The sequence below is a fragment of the Catharus ustulatus genome, chromosome 2, assembly GCF_009819885.2.
Source record: "Catharus ustulatus isolate bCatUst1 chromosome 2, bCatUst1.pri.v2, whole genome shotgun sequence".
NCBI classification, from domain to species: Eukaryota; Metazoa; Chordata; class Aves; order Passeriformes; family Turdidae; genus Catharus; species Catharus ustulatus.
Window position 1 is genome coordinate 119183521 of NC_046222.1, and position 24486 is coordinate 119208006.

General features: G+C 46.4%; 1 protein-coding gene across 1 annotated transcript in view; it reads left to right on the top strand.

The window, feature by feature from the left end:
• The window catches only part of LOC117010461 (heat shock transcription factor 2 binding protein), a 31378-nt gene extending 24949 nt beyond the window's left edge, over positions 1-6429 (top strand). The window contains exon 8 of the mRNA XM_033084956.1: positions 5733-6429. Within this exon, the coding sequence (XP_032940847.1) occupies positions 5733-5941 (209 nt within the window). The 3' untranslated portion in view covers positions 5942-6429. The remainder of the gene's footprint in view (positions 1-5732) is intronic.
• Positions 6430-24486: the final 18057 nt, after the last annotated feature.

A 24486-nucleotide genomic window follows, 5' to 3' on the forward strand; every position in this document is an offset into this window, starting at 1 on the left:
AACCTCCCCTGACTCATCTTCATGCTGTTCAGATGGTGAAATGGATCTGAAGGAGAGGATTGCCCTTTAAGACACATCATCTGGGTAAATGCAGGGCTGTCAGCTGTGACACAGAGTTCCCTGAGCCTCAGTTGTCTGGGAGGCTGGAAGAGAGGCCAGGCCAGTCCCATGGAATGTTTGCCCTTTTCCATACTCACACTGCTCCATCCTGGGCTGCGTGCCCGGGTGGAGCTCGGGGCTGTCCTTGCCATCTGAGCAGGAGCTTCTTGACAAGGTCCTTGCCCTGCCTAACAACTCATGCAAATTGATGTTCTGTGAGGAGCAGTGTTACCCACCAGCTACAGAGCTCTGTGCAAATTCCTGTTTACTCTCATCGCTTGAGTAGAGGCCAGGCAAATTGGGACTGAATTGCTGCTTCAGTTTGGACTCTGGGAGTCTTTCTCAAGGATTTCCCTGATAAAAGCATAACAAACATGTCTGTAGGAGACTGGGGAATTCTCCTTAGCTGAACTCCATGTGGGAGCAGCCCCCCAGCCAGAGTGGAGATTGGCAGAAACTCAGCTGTAACACAGGAGCTGGGGCAAAAATTTTGCAGAGAGAAAATGCATTTGTGTCTGTAAGAATTGCAGCAGCAAAGTTTGGGCTTTTTTTCTACTTTGGTGTTCCTTCTCCTTCCCCTCAGAGCATCTTTATTACATTTCTTGTCTCCTCAGACCTATCAACAGTATGGAAATGTCTGGAAAACTCTGCTGCTGCAGATGCTGCCTCAGCCCTGCCAGCATTGGCAATGCAAAGGAATCTTACACGGGGGAAGCCGTGGCTGTCTCTGTTGGACACAGATACTCTGACAGGCTCATTACAAGGAAGGGCTGAGAGGGAGATTGCTCCTTCCTGCTGGAATCAGACAGGAATTGAATTGAATCATATCTACAGCAGTGGTGGGAAGTTTTTGGAATTGTCAAGTCATAGAATGCCTGGTTTAAGTTGGAAGAGATCTTAATAGACCATCTCATTCCAACCCCCCTGCTGTGGGCAGGGACATCCTTCCACTCAACCAGGTCACTCAGAAGTCCATCCAATCTGAATTTGAACAATTCCAGGGATGAGGTATCCACAGCTTCTCTGGCCAACCTGTCAGTGCCTTATCACACACATAGTGGGGGATTTTCTTCCTAGTATTTAATCTAACTCTCTTCCAGTTTAAAGCCATTGCCCCTTGTCCTGTCACTACATTCCCTTGTGCAAAGTCCCTCTCCAGCTCTCATGGAGCTCTTTTAGGCACTGGAAGAGGCTCTAAGGTCTCTCTGAAGCCTTCTCCAGGCTGAACAGCCCCAGCTCTCTCAGCCTGTCTCCATAGCCCTCTGATCATCCTTATGTCCCTCCTCTGGACTTGCTCCAACAGCTCCATGTCTTCCTTATACTGTGAGCTCTGGAGCTGGAGGCAGCTCTGCAGGTGGGGTCTCACCTGAGCAGGACAGAGGGACAGAATCCCCCCCTCCCCTGCTGCCCACGGTGCTTTGGATGCAGCCCAGGACACTTTTGGCTTTCTGGGCTGTCAGTACATGTGGCCAGCTCATGTCCAGCCTCTCATCCACCAACACCCCTGAGCCCTTGTCCTCAGGGCTGCTCTCAATCCCTCAGCCTGTGTTTGTGCTTGGAATTTCCCCAACCCATGTGCAGGACCTTGCACTTGGCCTTGAGAACTTCTGTGCTCATGTACACAGGCACAGCTGTAAACAGTGTGCTGGCAATAAATCTTGCATTCAGGTGGCCAGGGGATGGTGTGGCCACGTGTAAACTGAGTTCACACAGCTCCAAGCCAATTGTGTGTCAGATAAGCTGTTCAGCACTGATGTAATGCAATTACTTAAACACTGCTGTAGGGGACAGTTATCTGAGAGCCTGGTGCTAATGACAGATGTGACTAAAATCCCCACGTTATCAGCTGCCTTTTGTCAGGGACTGAAAGCCAGTGACATCAAAACTGAGCTGGCAGCTTGCAGGACGTCAGCAAACTCCAGCAGTTTCAACACCTCGGTAAAATTACATCAGCGCCTTATGATGGTGCTAGGTTTGTGCTACGCCTGAAATCCTGGCTGAGGCAAGCAGCTTCATTTCTCCCCCTCTTCTCCAGAAATAATGGTGATAGTTTTGAAATTGGAGTTGTGTGTGCTGCTGGTTGGGAGGATGTGATGCACTGATTTGATTACAGCTAAAGGAATTTTTTGATCTTGTACAAACAAAATGTTACTCAGCTAGTGCAGAAATGACTAAATCTGGAAGTTGTTGACATAAATATAATGCTGAATAATGAAGATTCCTTACATTTCTCTGAGTGCTTTGTAGACAGGGCTTTTAGAAAACGTCCCTAATGATATTGGAGACAAGAGAAACATTTCTCTGGTATTTTTAAAAAATCCTCTTAGGAAACATGATTATCCTCAATAAGTAGTATTCTCAAAACCACATGTAATCCTCAGGGAGTGTATTTTAAGGCATATGTATTTATTTAAGTCAGAACATCTCAGAATACATTCAAAACAATGGCAATCTGAGGTTAAATGTGTATTAAGTCATCTTCTGGTGCAGGATCATTTCCTTCCTTTGCTGGATGCCCCCGTGCCTAATCTGTTCTTCATTTGAGTGACTCAAGATGTTGAGCTTCCCTGGCTGCTGCTGGAGATTCTTCCTAGAACCTCCCTGCTCTTACTGGAAAACATTCTTGTTCATCAAGCTGGAAATAATTTCCTGATCTCCCACAGATCTTCATTTTCTTGGCTCCCCTGCTAAGGCTTCCCCTGATCGATTCTTTAATTTCTACAGCCTTTAAACACTTGCAGATAATGCTAATATTGATTCCTGTAACAATATTAATAACAAAGCTCTTTTCATCTTACATATATGAAGCTTCCCAGCAGTACTGCAAGCCATTAAAAGTATTAGTAGCTTTATTTCATGGAGGAATAATGTCACACAGAGGAAGATTGTAAATGAACTACATAGATTTCACTCCCCTCACTTCTTACCTATTTGGGTTATAGTTTGTGGCTGCTATTTCCAATGAATAAGTGTAGAATAATACCAAGAACAGAAAAAGGGGGAGGTGATCTGTGCAGTTTTTGAACTGCATCTCAGGCAAAAAAATAGGCATAAAAAAATACACAATGTGGAAGGCATGGAGGGAAAACAGGAAGGCAAGGGAGGACAAATTCAGGCTTTTAGTCATATTTGATTAGGTCAGAATAAGTCTCAAAACCAAAACTTGTACTCAGGTTTTTTCAAAAGGATTCACTGAAGTGGTGGCCAGGAAATTGGGCATAAAGTCTTGCTGCATTTCCCCAAGAGTTACCACTGCTCATCACTCAGAAAGTTGCACCTGCTGCTACTGCTGGAGCTGATGATGGAAAGAGACTCCTCAGAGCCCTCAGCCTGGCTGTCAGCAGTAAGAGTGGCTGTGCCATGGGTGTGCAGCACTAATCACAGGGATTTTATTGATTTGACATGTTTAAAATTGTCCAGCATGCCTAACAGCTAGGATTCTCATTGCACAGAAAAGGAGAAAATGCACGTTATTTTTTGGGTTTGGACAGTACCTGTGCCCTCAGACTATATCCCACCCTGCTGGTTTTCCAGGAGAAAGTAGAACTCCTTTTTTAAGAGGTTAATACTTGGTTATTTCCATTTATGATGGAAAATGGGGGAAGAGAGAGAGAGTGCCTGGCTTTTGGGTGTAGATCAGATGTCACAGTCTTTAATATTGTTCTTCAGACTTGTGCTGTTGGGAATTACTTAAAAATCCCCATCTCAGCAGTAAATTTCATGCTGAAATCCAGAGTCTTCAATGTCCATCACATCTTATTCTCTGCCCCCCTGGGTGCTTTCAACCCTTATGCTTTAATGAATAATTCTCCTCAGTCCTTTTTCAGGTCACCAGTGTTACGTGTGAAATAAGCCAGGAAAGGAAAGAACTCGCCTCAGCCCCACCAAATACCTCCTCCCATCTCAGTGCACTCTGGTTCATTACTGCACTGGTTTTATGCTCCTTCAGTGAGATTCTGGTCTCTCTGGTGATTTTGTGCTCAAAGTGATCTGAATTAATTTTCTCAACCTTTCTGCACAACCCTTTATCAAAGGCTTGCTGAAGACTAGGTATGGTAATGAAAAACACATTAAAAATGCATGGGCACGTGGGACAAATAACTGCTTCAGCTATAAAAATATATTAGATGTTTTCATTTGGAATATGCAGAATAGGGAAGTCTTTCTACCACATGCTTTTTATAAAGCTGTAAACCACTAAATGCAAATGGGCCATTGCGAATGATTAAAATGTAATGCTCCTAATGTTTCAGTAATTAAAAATGCATCCTGTGTTCTTAGCAGTGGAGTTATTACATGTCTTCCTGGCTTAAGTCAGTCAAAGGTCTTTGCTGAATTTCCCTGGCACATTCCTGAGCAGCAGTGCTTCAGTACCCATTTCAAGTTTGTGCAGACTGAATTAAACAATTGGAAGGTTGATATGTGGTTGCTAGAAAGTTTTATATAGATTAATATTTTATTGAGCTTTGAGGAAATCCGAAGCCTCATATAAAAAGAAATTGAAGAAAAGCCTGATGATTTACTGCAGATTTGATTTGTTCGTCTGTTTGTTTTTTAAGTCTGAATAATCATGGGATACAGTTTGTTCTGCTCTTAAATTGGATTGCATCCAACAGTACATCCTGGGTACTGACTGGATAAATTCAGGTTGATAAATTCCCTGCTTTACAGCAGTTTCAACATCTGAAACACAAGAGAAAAGTTCCTGGTTATCTCTCCCTCACTGTCCTAGTTTGTAGGACAGGTGTCTGCTGAGAAAAGCAGGAGCTTCTCTTTGAAATGGAGAATGTAAACCCCCTACCTCCACATTATTATAATTTTGAAATTAAGGGGCTCTCAGCAAAGATATGGGAAATAGGAATAACAGTTCTTTACTAGGGAAATTAAAATAGAAATACAGCACTACAAAGAAACAAACCCCAAACCCTGACACAGTCAGAGTACAACCTGACACCCGTCAGGCAGGGTGTTGGCAGCAGTCCCATTCCATGGTGGCTGCATCCTCCTGCAGTGACAGATGTGGCTCAGTTGGAGCAATGCTCCTGTACAAGGTGCAGTTTCCCTCCGGAGCTCCAGTGGTGATGTGGAGAAATCCGGTTTTCCTCTGGAATCCAGTGGAAAAAGGCTGCTTTGGTGTTTCAAATCTCAGTTTTTATCTTGGTAGGAAAGGCTTGGCTTCTCCCCCCTGGGTGGAGCATCTCCCAATGGGATGATGGAATTTTATCAGTCATGCAGTGGTACTCAATGGCCATTAACAGGAGTTATTTCCCTGGAGGAAGGATGGGTTGTGAAAAGATAAAGAACACTGCCCCACCTGGTTTTTAACAGATGGCCCATTAGCAGAGGATATCTCCCACAGAGATAAGGATCACTGCCCCACCTGGTTTCAGCAGATGGTGATAGAATCCACACTTTTGGTTACATCCTCTATTGCCACCTAAGACACTCACAAACACTGCTGGGCAGAAGCTGCTGAGGAAGGACAAAAATGTGATTTTCAGGTACCTCCCAGATCCAACCAGCAGCACAAAGCACCTGGGAATGACAACACTTCCATTATTCCCTGTCTGCCTGGTAGATCCCTTTCAGCCTCACTTCTAACAAGCACTGGATGCTTTTCTCCCCTGTTGCAGACCCGGACACCGAGGTTTGCCTGCACACCCTGCGGCTGCTGCAGTCGGTGCTGCTGGAGCCGGAGGTGCTGGCCAGGTCGGGCGCCGAGGTGCGCGAGACGCTGCCCTTGCAGCGCATCATCGCCCTGTCCCACAGCCGCCACGCAGAGCTGCAGGCCCTCGCCAAAGAACTCCTCGAGGATCTAAAAATATTTGACTACGAAGCGTAGAAGAGCTCTACAACACCAGATGCTTACAGATTTCCTGTATTTTTATGCTGCAAGAGTTGTTGGAGGTGGGCTTGACTGAAAAAAAAAAAGCTTGTGCCTGAGTTCCTCTGACAAAATCCTTTTCGGGAATTCGAATTAACCCAAGGAAAATCGTACCCCATTGGGTTTTAGATGCCCAAATAAAACCTTGGGTGATCTGGTAGAGATGGGACAGGTTTATATTCTTTGAGCAGAATTTTATGGATAATGGGTTTCCAGAATGGTCTGTGGTTGTGCTGTGTATTTCCTGTCTACAAGGGGTAAAATATTCTCACTCCCTGATAACTTTTCATTGCAGTGGTAAATAATCCTTTTGGTCCATCCTTTAGAATTACTGTACTGTGGGGAAAACTCTGTTGCCTTTCATAACTCTTCTGTGTCTGAATGCACCCCAAGTTCCAGTTTTATTGTTGTTATTTCCCACCTCTTTCTATTGTAATAAAAGAAAAATTCTGTAGCATGTAACGGATTCTGCTTTCAAAATTTGTATTCAGATTCACTCTTAACTGCAAGTCAAGCTGGTCTGTGGCTGCCAGGCATGCTAGAAACTGGGCTATTGTTTTTAGAGAAGCCCTGAGAAGGGAAATAAATTGCTGTTGTCTGTGGGACCCAGTTGTGTGCTGAAGAGGCTGCAATGAGCTGCTGCTCTGTCGTGTGCAGCATCACATCCCCTCACAACCCTGGGGTTTGTTGGAGCTTCTGAGTACAGCTTGCTTACCTCAGGGCTAAATACAAATACTTGGTGCTGGATATTGGTAGAATTTCTAATGTTTTTAGAAAATAATAGCATTGTTTCTATGAGGTCAGAAACAGAGGCAGTTAAGTGAGGCTATTCAAGGGATCAGCAGAAGAGACACAGTGCTGTGGTAGCACCTTTTTCCATACTGCAGTTATTGCACCTCATCTGGGAACCCAGTGTGTTAACAAAATACAATGTGCTCTTCAAATTACAGAAAACACAAAGTAAACTTCGTGGGATTTGAATATTATGATTGGCAGACAGCTTTTAGAGGGAGACCACAGTAAAATGTGTAAGTTGAGGTATGGGGCATCTCCCTTTAGGCTGTTTGCAGAATGATGGATGTTCAGAGTTAGAAATGTAATAAATCAGCTTGAAATTGGCTCAGATGCTGCAGATGCTAGCAGTCTGTTTTGGGGCTGTAAAATGAAGATGAAGATAGAGATCTAACATACATGGGTGGGTTGCAGGGGTTCTGCCATGTCTGATTCAGCACTACACTGAACTTACCAAGTGCAGATTTGTGGAAGGCTTTAAATCTTCTGTTAAGTGTGCTTTCTTTGGATTTGTTTTCTTATCTTGCTATCCTACTTAATCCTCCTCGAGTTTAATCCTAAAGGGATCAAAATGATAATTGGTAGTTTCCTGGAATATCAACTCATGAAAGTGATTTCAAGAAACACTGAAGGGCATCATCCACTTTGCATTGAATTATCTGCTCACAAAGGTCTTTCATCAAACTTTGGAAGCCAGAAAATAACAGAAAAAGAAAAAAAGTAGTTCTGTGGGAAGAAAAGCTGATGGAGCCTCATGTCCTGTGCATTTGAGATATTTCTTGAAAATTTCCCTGCCCTTCCCAACCTGAAACCAAGACTTTCCAAGGGTGAGTGTGGTGTGCACAAGCTGGGAGTGACACAGGTGGTGATGGGCCAAATCCAACCTTATGGGAGGCACTGGCAGTGCATCTGCACCTCATTTCCATATGAAATCAGGAAACAAAGCAATCAGGACCGTTCATCTTAATTTTGTGTCCACTGGCATGGTCAGCCATGCTCAAAGTGGTGATTTGAGATACAGTTTCCCCAGCAAGCTGCTCAGATCTGGTGATAAGTTCCTTCATTGTCTCCCAGATGTGTCTGTATTTTCAGATGTAGCTTGCCAGGACTGTTTCTTCAGAGCCAAATCATCAATGACCCACCAACCTCGAGAAAGCCTTTTTTCTGTACAAAGTGTTTCATTATGCAAGACTGAAAAATAAGAAAAAGTCACCTCATTTGTGAAATACAGTGTATATTTAAAAATACTAGAGAGGCAAAGTATCAGAAACATCAGAGATGAACCTGTGTCAAACAGTCCTCTAGGTAAGTCTGTGTTTTCCCTAAGTTTACTTTATCTAGGTGTTCACAATTAATTGAGTTTATGGAATAGAAAAAGACAGCATTTGAGGAAAACTTATCACAGAGAAGCAAATTCAAAATACTTTTTTTGTTTGGAAAAAAAGGTGTCACTGGAGTCAAATGATGCTGAAACAAGGTGAGTGGATAAAAGCCAGGGATAAGCCTGACCCTTTAACATTCCAGAGTATTTGAAATGTTCAAGGTGTCTCAGATGTTTTAGTGAAATGAAGTGGACATCAGTAATTGCAGATGGCATGATGAGCTGTTAGATCATTCTGCTGTTTTCAGGTTCCTTCCTTCCCTAATCCCCTCTTTGATGGAGCCAGGGACCAGCCACTCCTGCTCCTCCTTAGGTCTGGGGCTGTGTACAATTAGTTGAACCTTTCCACTGTGGAGTGAAGCCTGCAGCTTTCCCCACTGGAGTTTGTTACACCCTGTGCATACCCTTGGACACATCATGGTGGAATTCTGCCAGACCTTGGCATCTGTTGATCAGATCTATTGATCTGTTCTCCCTAGCAGCATCAATGCCTTCTGTGCTGTTCCTTTTTCCATCCTAACATAGGAGGGAATCTCATGCCATTGGCTGTAGAGAAAGTTGCAGTAACTTGTTGAGATGAGATGCCAGCTATTGAGATGGCTAAAATTAGGTGAGGTGAATCCTACCCTTTGGTGCCTATTTTGCAATAACAGATTTTGCAAGTTTTCAGATTGCCCTACTGTTTGCAGACAGCATTTTATAATCTTGTGTGTTGATAAGCTTGAGAGATCCCTGTTGGGAGAGAAGAGTGAAGGCCTAATTTGTCTTCATGCAGTTAGTGCTAGGAATTAGGCTATTAAGTGACTGTGGATCTCCTTTGAGTCTCCTGAAAGACATCTTTTTTTGACAGGTTATAAATAAAAGAAAGCCTCTGAATAACAGAGACTCTGAAAATTCAGAGTGTGCCACAGCTGTATGTATGAAGCTGAACAATGCATGGCACTCAGGACATGGTATGACACAAGGGGCTGCTGCATTTAAAGACTGCATTGCAAATCTCAGTTTTTATTTTGCTTCAGATTTGCTTCACTCTGAAACTCAGGACCATTAGAAAGCTTTATTGGTTTAAAATCAGGAGTTCAGCATGGACTGTAAAACACCAGCTTTGGAGTGTTGCTTTTTTTGGATCCTTTTGAAAAGTTGGGATTCTTCTGTGTAGTATTTGATTAACTGAAGTATTTAATTGATTAACTGGATTGGTAGCTCACAGGAGTAAAGGGGGTTCACACAGTCACAGCATGAGTTTCAGTAGCTGTGTTCAAAGCCCAGAGTTACTCCAGCTTTGCTTTTCCTCTGTTGTACAATCTCAGAGTTTCAGTGGAGGAGAAAATGTGACTTTTGGTGCTGCTTTGACATTATCAGCTACTCCAGACTTAAACCCATATAACTGAAAGTAAAATTTGACTCTTAGCTGTCTCAAAAGATGAAAAATCTGTTTTAACAACTTGTCAAAGAAAGTTCACAATATCAGCTGCACAATTAAAAGTGAACTTTGCTCCTTTCAGTCTGCATACACTGTACAGAATGATGAATGATGCCTGTCTGCTGATGCTCCAGAGAGATACTGCCTCTTCACAATTGATGCTGGTGGTAAATTAGATGCAAAGATAAAATAAATGAGGATCCCCTGAAGTTACTTGCTGCAGTTGAAGAAGTTCAGCTGTGTAATGTACTGCTCCACCAGTTCTTTGTGTGGTACCTCAGGCTGGTTCAGCCTGAGCACGATCTGGCTGGACAGAAACTGGCACATCTCAGTAGGAGAAAGCGAGCTGGTGGCTCTGTGCCCTGTGCTGAGGGACAGGAATGGCAGCAAGAGGGGCCTGGCATCTCTGAAGGGTGCTGTGAGAGCTTGGGTGGAACAGCAGCCGGCTGTGCTGAGGGGAGGTGCTGTTTGGGTACATGGGGACACTGGGCCATTCCCAGCACTCGGGAGCAGGGCAGTGAACCGGAGTTCAAGGCACATCATCCTGTTGTGGTTGCTTAAGAGAGGGAAATCAGTCCCTTTTAAGGAAAAATTGGAAGAAGAATGGGAGATGTGACAATTTGTTCTTGTGGCCACAAATGAACTTTCAGATGATTCAATTTCAGCTGGTTGCACCAGTCATTTAGCTGCTCCTTTATTATTTGCACTTGCTATATGTGCTGATTAGCACAAATTGGCTTTCAGAATTGATAAGATTCTACAAGTCTTGCAAATATTGTATGATTCATCTCCTCTGCTGCCTCCAGTCCTGTGAGGATGCTGGAGGTGAGGAGAAAGGAGTTTTCCTGGGGAATAAGGAACCTCTTTTTGCTCTGTTATCCCTGCCAGTGCTTGTACTACAAGTTATGATCCATGCAAAGCATGGCTGCCCCTTCATTTCTCTTCACAGCATTTCATTTGCAGCTGCATCTGGCCGTGTCTGTGTTGTTTGGAATTTTCCAGGTTTCTATGCAGGAACTTTTGCAATTGCTGGCTTGCTGCTTGAATATGTAAGTTCCAAGTCACAGCTGATAAAAAGTCATTAGAGAGCTCTTGAGGTCACAGAGATTTAAACTTCTCCGCTGCTCTACGATGACCTTTACAACCTATAACTTGCTCAGTCGGAAGCCTTGAAAAGACTTTGACCAAATTGTAGTTGCACATGTCATTTATGGGAGCTATAATTTTTACTGTGGGCGTGACTGCAGTGAAAGCACTTCAAATGCCAGGTCCTTCCAAATGCACGTGTTTGTGCTGCTGGGCTGCAGGTGGGAGAGGCAGCAGGCACCGAGGGCAAGGCTGGCATGGGCTGGGGATGGGAAGGGGCTGTGTGACCTGGGCTGGATGGAGAAGGTCAGCTCTGACTGATCTGCCTAAGTGGCTTTTGTGCCACCTGAGCCTTGCTTTGAAGTTGTATGAAAAATCTGAACTTTGAGTCTTGCTTTGAGGCAGAGGATTGGGTTAGGTGTTAGGAGAGCAGGTGAGCTGCTTGAAGCTCTCTGCAGAGATAAATCCCTCCTTGCTTCTGTAGCTCTGTCACCACCAGGGTCAAATAAAGTGCAGCAGTCACCCTGTACTAGCACAAAACAGAAAATGGAGAATGCAGGGAAAAAAGCCCAGTTCTTACACCTTCCTCCTGAGCGGGATCTGTGGTGTCCAGAATCAGTTTCATAGAATCCCAAATGGTTTGGGCTGGAATGGACCTTGAAGATCATCTCATTCCAGCCCCCTGCCATGGGCAGGGACACCTCTCATTAGACCATGTTCCTCAAGGTCTTACTCAACCTGGTCTTGAACACTACCAGGGGTGGGGCTTCCCCAGCCTCACAGTAAAGAATTTCTTCCTAATATCTTACCTAAATTTCCTCTCTTTCAGTTTGTACCCATTCCCTCTTGTCCTATCACTACAGTTTCTGACAAAGAGTCCCCCTCCAGCTTCTCCCATGTCAGACTGGGCCCTGCTGCCCAAGAGAGAGTCTGCTAAGGGGGAGTGAGGCTGCTGGAGAGGCTGGGGCAGACATGCCCAGGGTTTCAGCAGTGCTCCAGGCTCTTCTCCCAGCAGTGGGGCAGCATGTGTGTGCTCAGGCTGGGGGGCACTGGGATACACTGTCCTGAGTGAGTGTCCTGACCTGCCTGGCTTCAGAGAGGTGACTGATAGCACCAGGGCCTTGCTTGTGCCAGGAAATGGTGCTGGCATTTTGTGGGATGCCTTTTCCAAGGAACAAACCTGGGCAAAGGGACAGCTGACCCTGGAGGTGTGTGGGCAGAGCTGCTCACAGGGAAAACAGGACTTTTGAAGGATCTGTAACACATAATGGACCCACAGTGTGGGTGGGCAGATGGTCACCTCTGCTTTGCACGTGCAGACTTCACAGGACACAGAAATACACAAGCTCTCATCATTATTCTGCACTCCACACCTGGCTGGGTGCAGCTGCATTTTGGAAAATGGCACAAAGGGACACAGAGCTCTCCATGCACTCGGAAATTGCTCAGCAGCAAGAAGTTACCAATAATGACTGCTCTTCCCAAACATCCTCTCTCCTCTTAGTATTGCAGCAACTGTTTTTTCCTGGGGATTTTCAGGACCATCACCACTGCCCTGGTGCTGCAGGAGTGTGATGTCTCTGAGAGCAGTGAGTCACCCACATTCCATGAAGGAAGCCCCTTCAGGAAACCTCTCCAGCAACGATCCTGAGCAGCCCTGCTCAGAGCTAACAATGCTGACAGAGTGTAACACTGCCCCGGAAACCTTGTGAGACTGCTTGTCAGGCACAGCCAGTGCCTGCAGTGCCCAGGCAGCTCAGCCAGCAGCAGACACATCCTGGGTAAGGAAGCCAAGGAAAGGAGGTGCCCTCTTGGCTGTAAATGGCAAGTCACCAAACGGTGCTGGAGACATTTCATGAGCACTGATGGCAACCTGGAGCACAGTCAGAAATGAAAGGGATGGCCCCTGGGGATCCTGAAGTCAGCTGAAAAGTGGAGCTGCTAAAAACAATGCTGCCGAGGGAGAGGCAGCATTGTTTTCGAGGGCAGATCACAAGCATGAGAGCACAGCCACACTGATGAGGGAGCAGCCACATAGCCCTGCACAGAGCCTCTAACAGAAAGTGCTTGGTATCCCACAAGCTTTTGTCCCCAGAATGATACACATTCCTCAGGATGGAGAGAGGGAGAGAGTGCATTTGCCATTAATTTTTAACTATAATGGAGTGTTCTGTAGTGATAGGGAGCTTCTACTGTACAGGCTGTCTGCGTCAGGGGCTGACCCACTGGCAACCTTCTCACTGATAAAGCTGTCACAAGAGGAGAACAGAGGGAAGGACAGGAAAGTGCTACTAAGGCACTGCTGTAATGCCACACAAAAAAGAGGAAATATTACAACACAAACTAAGCATTTCCTCTGAAGTGCCCTGCTGCTATTAAATTTCAGTTTCTTAGACCTGCTTTCCAGTTTCTGTGAGCAAAAGAAGATTGTACAGCTTGTGCTCCACTGGTGGCCAGGAGATGTTGTCTCATGGCTCCTGTTGGGGCAGGAGATACAGCCCTGGGGCCTGAGATAAGCTGCTGGGCTTATCTTGGACTCAGGGATGTGGATTCAGTTCCCTGTGCAGTCACAGACCTCCTGTGTACACAGGTAAACCACGTGGAGCAAATTTGCTGAGGGGCTGAGCTTCTGTTTGAGCATTCCTGATTTCAGAGGGAGCGTGCTGGAGTGTTCAGTCTCCAAATCAGTTTTCTGCTTTGGTTCTCTTTCCATGTAACTCCCCTCCTTTCTGCCTTGGCCTGATCACTTTTACTTGGATTGCAGAAGTCTTTGGGGTAAGTCAGTAAAGTTGTCTGGCAGGCACAAGGAGGATGATACTGCAGCCCAGAGTGGCTGAGGGAAGGAGGAGAGGGAGCCTGAGGTGTTGAGGATACCCAGACCTGCTCCCAGCCAGTTGTGCAGCTGTGACATGTCCTCTGCTGTCCTGACAGCCCTCCTGTGGCAATGACTGAGACCCCTGCAAGCTGCTAAAAGTGCCCATCTTAAGTCCTACATGTCACCTACAAGATGTTGCTCCTCCAGGTTACCAAGAGCCCTGTGGAAAAACAGACCCTGGGCTTTCAGCTCCTGCCTATCTGCAGCCCAGCTTGCTCACAGCAGTCTCCATTTGTGTGAGCTCTCTTTGGCTCATGCTATGAAAGCTTAATGTGGGAGAAGCCAAAAGGAGCAGCTCCTCTATTAAATTATGGGAGGGAGAATTTCTCCAGGCCTGTGCTCCTCTGCCTCTCCAGACTGCTCCGGTCCTAAATGAGGATCCAAAGATCCTAAACTAAATGCTAAAATCCTAGATGAGAACAAAACAATCCCTCCTACAGATCTTGAGGGAAGACAAAAGGGCATTCTGGAGCTAAGAGGAAGAGAAAAGCTTGCTTCCAAGGACTCAGCCCTTGAGCACAGTGACGTAGAAAGAAGGAGATTCTGTTTACGGAGGAAGTGAGAAAGGAAATGAGGGTGGGGAAGGGATAAGCAGTTAGCCAAGGAAAGCTCATCCTTGGGACTGGGCAGAGAGGTTGGTCTGTTCCCTGGGGAGCTCTCCCAGGAGCAGAAAGCTCTGTAGGTGGCTGCACAGCCTTTGGGCCAGGCTTTGAGGAGATCTCTGTGTGCTGTGCTCTCATTCCTGCTGCAGCACAGGCAGAGCTGGCTCCCCTCCCTGCCCTGGGCACATCCTGGCTGGATGCTTTGGGAATACTGAATCTGCTCATTCTTGAAGAGCTCAACTTCCCTGGAAAATAGAAGTATAGTCAAGGAGCAGGCAACCTAAAATTTGGAGTGTTTCTTGGAAACTGGAAAATGTCCCATGTGTTTTGTTTCTGATGCTAGTGGGAGCCTGGAGAAGCTGCTTGAGTCTGCAGAATTTTCTGCCTGTGAATCAGCACCTCCCAGGCCTTCAGGCAGGCACAGCCTGTGTTAGTGCTGCTCCTACACCTCATCCCCCTGTCAGGTCTCAAAACATTCCTTCCTTCCTGTCACAGGGAGTAAGCTCCCCATCCTGAGCCAAGGCTCCCTTGGAGTGTGTGTCTGACCAGCTGGCAGCAGGGAAGCTGCAGTGATGCCACCCCTGAGGGGCTGCAAAGCCTGTCTTAACCAACCAGGCTGATATTTCAGCTTCTGTGCATCAGCAGTGAGCACGGATTGCAGCAGGGGAAGAAGGGAAAACAGCAGCAACAGCAGCAGAGTGCTGCCTAAAGTTACCTGTCCTGTCTTGGGCAATAGGTCCAGGGCACCAGGAGCTGCCCAGTTGTGGCTTCTTTCTGCCCCATGGCCACAGCCATGAGAGGAAGGCAGGTGAGTGCTCTGAGCTTCTTTTTATCCAGACCCTCTCCCAAGGGCTCTCTGGTTCCCTTCCTTCCTCTGCCCTGCAGGGCATGCTTTGTTTTTTTTACCTTGAAAGTCTCCCTGTCCTTGAATTCAGAATAGTAGCCAAGGCCAAGGATACAACAACAGGGACAAGGAAGAAGGTCTTACAGTTGTCTGATGATGGGAATATTTTTGCATTTCCTGCCCTTTTCACTCTTCTATAAAGACAAGCATCTTCCTCTGTTCTGCTCTCTTTCCCCCTATGGCCATTCAGCAGCAGGAGATGTGGATGAGCCTTTCTATTGGAAAAGGTTGAGAAGTGCTGTGCTGGCTCTTGGCTCTTATCAACAACACCTGATGCTGGTCTGGAGTTGTGATGGGCTTGCAAAAGCACCTTCAGCATCATGTCCTGCCAGCTATCAACTGCAGGGCTTCAGGAGCCTGTGCCACAGGGGCCAGGACAGCATCAACCATGGAATGCTGCACAAGTAGCACCTATTATTATGTCCTGTTTAACAGAATTTCTGCCAAAGCCAGAACTAATCTGCAGCTGAGCAGCAGGGGAGCTGTGTGCAGGCTTGGGCTGGGTTTGGGGGTGACTCAGCTCGCTGAGCATTTGTGTCCTCAGATCTGGTCATTTCCCACCTCCTGCTTGCTTGACTTCTCTATCTTACAAAAATATTTGAAGAGCAAACTGAAAGTATGTGCTCAACAGCATGACAGAGGGCATGGGTTTCTGTGAACAACCCAGGTTTTCTCTTGAGAAAACCAACGTGGAATGTTTGAGAAAAAAAAAATTGGATTAGGTTTTACTCTTTCTCTTTTTTCTCGTTAGTGGTGTAAGACATGATACAGAGCAAAGCCAACAGCACAAAAGGACAGAAGTGAGACTTTGCCAACAGAGAACTGAAGCAAAATGTAAGCTCAGCATTAATGATATCATTTTTGCAGATGAGAAGCACTGAAAGGCATTCCCAAGCCATTTACAAACGCTCTGCTCCTCACCTACCACTCAGGCAGAGCCAACCTCATGTGTGAGCACTGCAAAGCAAATTTCTGCCAGAGTTCCTGCTCTTCCAAGGGCTCTACATTGCCTGTGCACCCTGGAGTGTATCTCTTGGCTCTTGGGGCTGGCATGCTCTGGAGTTCACTCCCAGGCAGTTAAAAGGAAATTTGCCTGTCCTTCCAGGAAAGTATCAGGGAAAGCAGTGGGAGGTTTTGAAATTTCTTTCCACACCTTCTCTGTGCAGAGCAGCAGCTCAGGGCATCACTACTGCCCTTGGCCACGCCAGCCAGTGGAATTTCCCTGAGCCAGAGTCCTTCTAGGTGGAAAGGTAGTGGGGTAAGAAAGAAACTTGCAGAGAAGACAGTTACTGGTGAGAAATCCACCTTTTTATGGGCAAATTTTTCCCAAAACCTTGCTCCTTAGAGTTTTTCATAGGTAAAAATAAGTAAAAATATGTCCCTGTGCAATGAGTGCAAATGGGTTTCTTGCACCTCTAAGGCTCCTCTCCCTGCAGGTGAGGAAGAATTTGAAGGCTTCTGTGAGGATGTGCCACTGATCCTTGCTCCAGCAGAATTAATATTTGCTTCATTTCTTTAGAGATGAGTAGGAAATTCCAGCAGCTGCCATCTCAGAGGAGCACTGCAGAAGGGAATGGTTGAAATCCAGCATTATGTGGAGCTCCTGGGAAGGCATCTCTCTCCTAATGATGACATTTTAAAAAACACTCCAAAGGTTTGATCTTGGTCCCATTGGGCGTTTTGCCATAGATCTTAATGGCTCTGTGGCTGATCTCTTAATCTCCAGTGCACCTGTGCAAACTTGACAGTTTATTGCAATTTCATGCTTTTTGGAAATCGTCTCACACTAACGCCATCAGAGAGAGCAATTTTTAAGGTCATTAGCTCAGGACATAACAAATAAGTACTGAGAGAAAACAATCTGTAAATGTCATATTTGTTTAACACACAAAGTAGCTCCTGAAGAGCAGTTATCCTTATGTCTAGAGACAGCATGAAAATTGCATTCTGTGGCTTGAAAATGTGCATCTGCTGAAAGAGAGAGGAATATACATAACATGGCTGTTTGTCTTCACTGCTCTCCTCCCTATCTCCTCATTGTTCCCTGTGCATCTGTTGTTTGACTTGTTCAACAATATTCTTAAATTTTTGGACTGCAGACCCGGCCTCAAGGAATAAATAAAGACCTTCAGGTTCTGCTGCTGAGATTTTATAACAGGGTGGTTTTTTTTCTGCTCAGAGGATGAATAGCACTTTCTAACTGCTATTCCCAATAAAAAGAATTCTGTGAGTGGGAAGTGTTATCTCTTCTCCACATCAGTATAAAAGACAAGTCCAGAGATGTAACCTGATGTAAATGCTCTCTGAACAAAAAAATAAAAAAGGCAGAAACAGGTGAAACTTTTATCAAGCCTATGCCATCAATAACTCTACTTTCTGTATTGTGTTAAGATTCCCTGGATAAGAGGCTTTGTTCTCTCTGTCTCCATCTACCCTTCCTCTCCCATTCTCAGCACAGGATCCACTTTCCAGCAGTGGTGGAGCATCTACCTGTGAGACATCACAGATGTACTGATTTGAAAGAGACCCTGACTTTTTTTTTTTCTGGGTAATTTTTAGAGTATCTGTGGGAAATCACTTCCAGTGACTTTCCCATTGGTGAGACTGGAAGAGGGTGAACCCTCAGCTCCTGAGATGAACATTTAGTAAATACTCACCCTGCCCTGCTTTAGCCATCTGACTTGATGCGTTTTTCAGCTCTACAGAGACTGACTGCAGCCCCAAGTGAGTCCTTCAAAGCACCCAAGTGTCTCTTGGTTTGTACACTTGGGCCTCCTAGGGATTAAATGCAGTGGTGTCCAAGATAAATGGGGTGAAATAAGCACTGCTTTATGTGCTGCAGGAACACCAGGTTATCAGCAAGCCCAGATAAGCCCCAGTCATGGATAATTATTACAAGGCATTGTGTCACACTTGGGTTAAGCACGACAAGAATTTCCCCAGTGTGAGAAGATGTCAATGTTTGCTGGAAGTATGTGCATTTTTCTTGCCTACTTAAAATACTTGTTTGTTCATTCTGGAGTAAGTTAACACTGTAAATTTACATTTTACAATGTAAACATTAGTCCACTAGCTGCTTTTTCTCTTTTTGGCCAAGTTTCTTTAAATATTAGCAACATGTTTAATGGTTGCTTTATTCATTTCAGTTTCGTACATTCCTCTAATTAATCTCGTAACTCAGCAGGGTGGTTGAGGCTTGAAGCAGGACTTCACTCCTGTTATGATGACGTCTGTTTGCTTTTATCAAGCCCAGTGACTCAGTTTCAATTGATTTGTACATCCAGAGTTTCAGCCACTCTAAGGTGTAGATGCAATTTCAAATGAAGAGGCACAAACTGAAGTGAATATAGCAATTCTGTTGGTTTGTCATGGCAGGGGATTTGGCCTCTTTGGAAATTCAGCTTCTGCAAAAGGCTCGGAGTTTTGTGGAAGTGTGAAATGCCAGGGTTGGCTGTTCAAGTGGCAGGTGCAGGAAGTCAAAATCTTCTGGATGCTGAACGAGCTGGCACTGCCATAACTCACCTCAGCAGCGGCACAGACATCCCCACCAAGGTGTGCAGTCCATCAGCACCGAGACAACACCAGGAGCAGCTCTGCCACAGACAGGTTGTTTCCATCTGCTGGGACTGTGCAGGCACAGCTGTCCCAAGTGGAACCACAACCCATGAGACAGGGAACCCCACCAGGTACTCTCAGGGAGAATGCTGAAATTGGGAAATTGGTACTTTCCCTAGGAAGTGCAGGGAGTAGGACATTTATTTCTGAGCCCCTTTGTTTGCTCTGAGCATGAACTGGCCCCTTGGCCTTCAACAAACATCCCTTGGCCACTGCCTCACTCTCTGCCAGGAGAAGGTCCAGCAGTGTCTCTCCCACCCCAAAACACCCCCACCATCATGCCCAGTGTGAGTGATGCTTTTTGGGCTACCTAAAAACAGAGGCCAGACAAAATTAAGGGAATATAAAGCTGTTACATTTATTGAAGGGCCTTCAGGTACATTTCAGGCAGATGAAGCCCCCCAGGGTTACACCCAAAATGGGTGATGGGTCACAAGTTTTCACACTTTTATAAGTTTGGTCCATTTGCATATTGGGGTTAATCTTCCAAATACAACTTCAGGTAGTGAAGTAATTTACCCCAAGTTTGCTGCCCCCCCAACTCACTTTTGTTTAGATTTCTTGGGGCTCAAGACAGTGAGGTGTCCTTGATTCCCAGCCTGGAGAGGAATTGTGTTGTCTGACCAAGATGGGAAAGCAGCAGCCAACACTCTGTATGGAGTTTGGAGTTATAGACTAAAGAATTTCAGGATTACAAATACATGAAAAATACAAAAGCTACAATCCTAAGGCATCACAAGGGGCCAGCCTGCCCCTGGTCTGTGCCACAGCCAGTCCCAAGTGTGGTGTGGCACAGGGACAAGAAGGGAGGGCAGGGTCAATTGTCTGAGCCAGAATTGCTGCTGATGGCCTTGTGTTGTGAAAGCTCAGCCTGCAGGTCCTGATGCCCTTGTGCCCACAGGGACTTTGCAGATGAAACCTCTGCTGATGGTAACAGCTGTCTGGTAAAGTTAGGAGAAGAGTTCTAATTTGCAGCAGCAAGCAGTGATTTTAGAGAATATCCCATAGCTCCAAACACTCCACATCAATCCTACCCAGCCTGAGAACAGGTTGCTGTCCTGTGGCAATGATCTCTGCAGGCTGCCAGAGCTGTGCTGCATCGTTTGTAGTCCTACAGGTACAGATCTGAAAAAAATATTTTCTCTTTCTCATTTTCTCTCTCTTATTTTTCACATGAATAAAGCTAAAAAAGCTGCAGTTTTTCCAGATTTGAATCCAAGGTTTTTAAAATGCCTGTGGCTTTTTTAAAATTTAATTTCTCTGTTAAGAAAAAAAGAAAGTAGAAAATATATTCCTACATATGTATAGGCATGTGAAAATATGTTTATATATTACTGCTGAGAAGAGTAAGTCCTATTATTGTAACAAATTTAGGCAAGAAATCGTTCTGTGAAAAGCAAAGAACAGCATATCAGTGAAAGAAATGCTGGTATAAAACAATTGCACAGATTCCTCTGTGAGCTCTGATTGCTGTGCAGCTTTCTGGGAATTCAATATAGCCAGAAACTCAGCTTTTGGATGGCAGTTTATGGCTCAGAACAGTCACTCTGAGTGTGTGGCTGGATTGGTAAATCATTCCCATAAAATGGGGAGATGTTTCGAGTGCTGATGCTGTGTGTGCTGTGGGGAGCACAGCAGGGACACAGGGCAGGTGGGAGCAGAGCATGCACTGTGTACAGCAGCAATGTCTGTTGTGCATCTCCTATTCTGCAGCCTCACATCCCGTGATCCATTCACCCTTTGGGGCAAAATTTCCCTCTGGAAGCAGAGCAGCTTTCTGTGCTCCAAAGTCACTGCTAGCTCGCTGAGGACAGCACGGACCTGTGGCTCTGAGGGGTTTGCTGCACCTGAAAACCCCAAAGCAGCCCCTTGCTGTAACAGTGGTGAGCCCAGCGCAGGGGGACAGGGTGGGACTGAAATCCTGGCAGCACATTCCTCACTGAATTATGGGCCTGAGGCACAGACCTCGTTTTGTCCAGATGACTCTCAGGAAATACCCTCCCCATCAGCTATTATTGCTGAAATAACAGGGAGGGAAGTGCAACTGGCTGGAGCTGTATCTGAGGAACTCCACAGGGCACATCCCAAATCTGGTACAGGGCAAGGCAGCCCAGACAACTGATTGTAAAGGCACTCAGTGGGTGTATGCAGCTCTCCTTTTGCCCCAGAGTTATGAGGTCGTGTGGAAAAATACAGGTTCTTGTTTAGAAATAGGTAGTGCTCTGAAAAGAAAAGTTACAAAATCTGTTCCTGGTCAACATTTGTGCATTGATCTGACTTCAATGATGGGGCCTCTAGGTAGGAAAACACACGTACAAATGTTTGCAGGATTAGAATCTTAAATGCTAAGTTTCCAGAAAGTCCAGTCCAGGAAGGGAAAAGCCTGTTGAGGGAGAGGTCTGCTGGGATTTGATTTATGAACAGGACATCCTGCTTAGTTCTGAGATCTTGCAGATACGATTCTAGTGAGGCTGCTGGGTTATTGTGATGGCAAAGAAAAGGAGCTCACCCTCTCCCTTGTCTGCCAAAGGCACTCAAACCTGTCTGGGCATCGTATCAGTGCTAAACATTTGGCATTTTTTATCATGTTTCATCACCACTGTTTACTGAGCGATGTGAAAAATGCACGGCATGTGTGCAGCTCCCTGCTGGAGGCTGACGTGGCTGTCATTAATTAGTGACATGCTGTCATCTGTGCAGTTAAGATCAGGGTTGATTCCATGACCCAGCCACAGAAGGTGACTGGCCAGAAAGCTGGGGCAAAAGGCAGGGTGAGACAGAGCTCTTGGGGCAGTGTGAGGAGAGGTGGGGTTCTTAGGAGGGTATTTCCCAGTTTTGGATCACTGCAGCTGCATCTGAGTTTTCCACAGGCTGTGACATGGGTCTAGCTCAGCCTGTGCACTCAGATTTCCTCTGTGTGGGAACCAGGGTGCACTGGGGATGTGAGAAAGGATGTTTCCCTCCCACACCATTCTCCAGCAGCAGATAAGAGACCTCCAGGACATGCTCTGGGGCAGTGATGTTGACACTTCTTCAGAAAGCTGCTTTGTTCTCTGGGATGCTCCAGCCACTGAAGGGCTGGCTGCCTGAAACTGTCCCCTGCCTTTGGCTGGAGCTGCAGCACTTCAGCACCTCCAGCTACTTCTCTGCTAATTAAATGATGCCAGGGCACATTCCCAGACATTAAGGCTGAGTCATCTCTACTGTCCAAAGCACATCTGTGGTCCTTCAGATGTTTCCCAGGCACAGCTTGGAAGCCAGCAGAGCCTGGAGACCATTCTTGGTAGACATTTGAGATGAAACTGCCTTGTTTTGGATGATAAGGAAGTTCAGTAGACTGGAAGGATTTCATGCTGGCTGGCCTTGGTGCCAGAGGAGAGACCTGGGCAGGTCTGAGACGCTGTTCTGGACATGGTCTGGGTGTCTCCAGCTGCCTGTCCTTAGGATAGAAAGCTCTTTAGTTTACAGAGTGGTTGGAAAGGATTTCGTGGTGCTTTAAAGATCCGTGCTGGAGCTGGCTGTTCAACTCAGGATAGTACAGTGTAGCTTGGTGGGAGCTGGTATGGAAGGAGCTGGGTAAACTCACTTGTCTGGCTGCTCCCTCACACTCCAGGGAAGGAAATATCTGCATTGGAATGGCTAAACTGTGCTTTGTCTCCTTCTGTCCTTCTGACCACTGACAAAGCTAACTTTTTAGCTTGCTTTATTCCTGGTATGTAATTTATTCACTTCATTCCTCTCCACCTGACGCCACAACCCCACAGATGGGTGGTGAATATTGTACTTTATTGGACACTGCAGAAAATCTTGAGCCCACCCTGTTGCCAGTGGGTTATTGGGAGGCATAATTCATCCAGCTGCAGATGAACAGCAGAGTCCTCCAGGGAGAGCATCCTCCCTGCCTCATTCATTACCTTGTCACTGGCTGAATCCCTGCAGTTCATCTTCGTGCTTTGTCATTTTCCTGGGAGCACTGGCACTTCACTTTTGCTTTCAGATGAAGGGAAGCCAAAGCAGAAACCCCAAGCACATTCCTTGTGGCTGCCTTCTGCAGCTCTCTCTGCCTTCCCATTGCCAGGGTCCAGTTATAGCCCTGTCACCTCTGGAATGAAGAAACTCAGGGTGGGTCTGGCTACCCCCAGTTTTCACTTGGAAATCCCCTGTTTCTAACCTTGTAAGTAGCCCTGAAGGTATGTGGGGCTGCTAAAATTAAGAGTCTGACCCAGGACTGGGACGGGTGACATGACAGCTGCAAAGTGGCCTTTGCAGAGTAAGGAAGGGTGATTGAGCTGTGCCAGCCACACACATCACAACTGCAGCAGTACCTGCTGGGGATGTGAGCAGAGACCCTCCCTCAGTGCAGGGACCCCTTCCCAGGCTGTGTCCAGCGTGGGGACAGCCTCAGCCTCAGGGCCATGTGTTGGGGAGGTGACAAATCTGGGGTTAGAGCACTCTGTCCTGGGTAGAAGAGCACTGCAGCCCTGTGACAGAGTGCTTCACAGAAATAACATTTCTTGGCTCAGTCAGAGAGGTGTGAAAAATTCCAGCTGGTGTTTGCACTGCTCTGTCCCTTCAGAGCTCTTGACTCTTCCCCAGGATTTTGCCCAGTCATCACATCTTTCCCTTCTCAGCTCTCCTGGGCTGTGGCTGCAGGAGTGGCCCACACCCTTTAAGCAGGTTTGTGCTCATACACATCTTCTTCCACTCAGGTGCTCCTCTGACTCAGGTAATTCCTTTCTGCTTCCATCTGTTTTGTGCCAGCCTTCTGCAGCCCAAAACTTGGCTCTCCTGCCACTTGGTCTCATTATAATCCACACTCTGGGACACACTCTGGTGTCTCTGCCCGGATGTACACACAGGGGTGCAAACCACCTTTGCTTTCAAAGCTCCAAATGGAGCTGCACACAGTGAATTGGGGTGGGGTAGGTCCCACCAGGGAGGCCATGCAAAAATCCCTGAGTTCCCAAAAGTGGAAGCACTGGAGAGAGGGTGGATGAGAGGACAAGCTGTGGTGTCAGGGAAATTGAGAGCCAGAGGGCTCGACTGTCCTCCCCAATCTCATGCAGGGAGCCCATGGCAAATTGAAACAGCAACTCAGACTTCTCATGTCTGGGTCCCAACCACAAAAGAACAGCTTCTGGTGTGATGAATGAGGAGCAAGCCCAGCACATGTGCTTTATCAGCTGTCTCTGTCTGGGACACAGCAGATCTGGCCACACACAGGATGTCCTGGGGCAGGCTGGGTGGGGCACTGGGCACTGGCAGGGACACATGTGACTGGTGACAGGCAGGAGAGCTGCCCCTTCTTGTTCACAGGTGATTTCAAGGTGACTTGGAAGTGGTCTGTGGGATTTTGAGCAGCTTTGTCTGATTTCTGAGGGGAAGCTTGAAGTGTCTGCCATTCCAGAAGTGGAATGACATGCCTGACAGCAAAGCTCCCAAGGCTCATCCCCTGTGGATGTAAATCAGCACTGTCCCCTTGGTCCCATCAGAGCTACTCTGGCTCCCAGCCATCCTCCTGGGCAGCCAGCAGCACTGGAACAAATTCAGGTGTAATTGCTTCTCACAGAAAAAACCCAAACCTGTAAGGGAAGGCAGCCCACTCAGAGGATACATCTAGGTCTCACTGTTTTCCTTGAAGGAAAACAGAGTTGTGATGGACAGGCAGCAAGACAGGAGTGCCATAAAACAAGCAAATAAGGGTGGAAAAAGGTTTGCCATCTCACAGTCTTTTTTTTCTCCCCCTACATCCTCCTGCCACACAGCAGCTACCCAAAGGGACTTGCAGAAACCAGAGGGGATGGCTGCATGAACAGCCTTTGAAA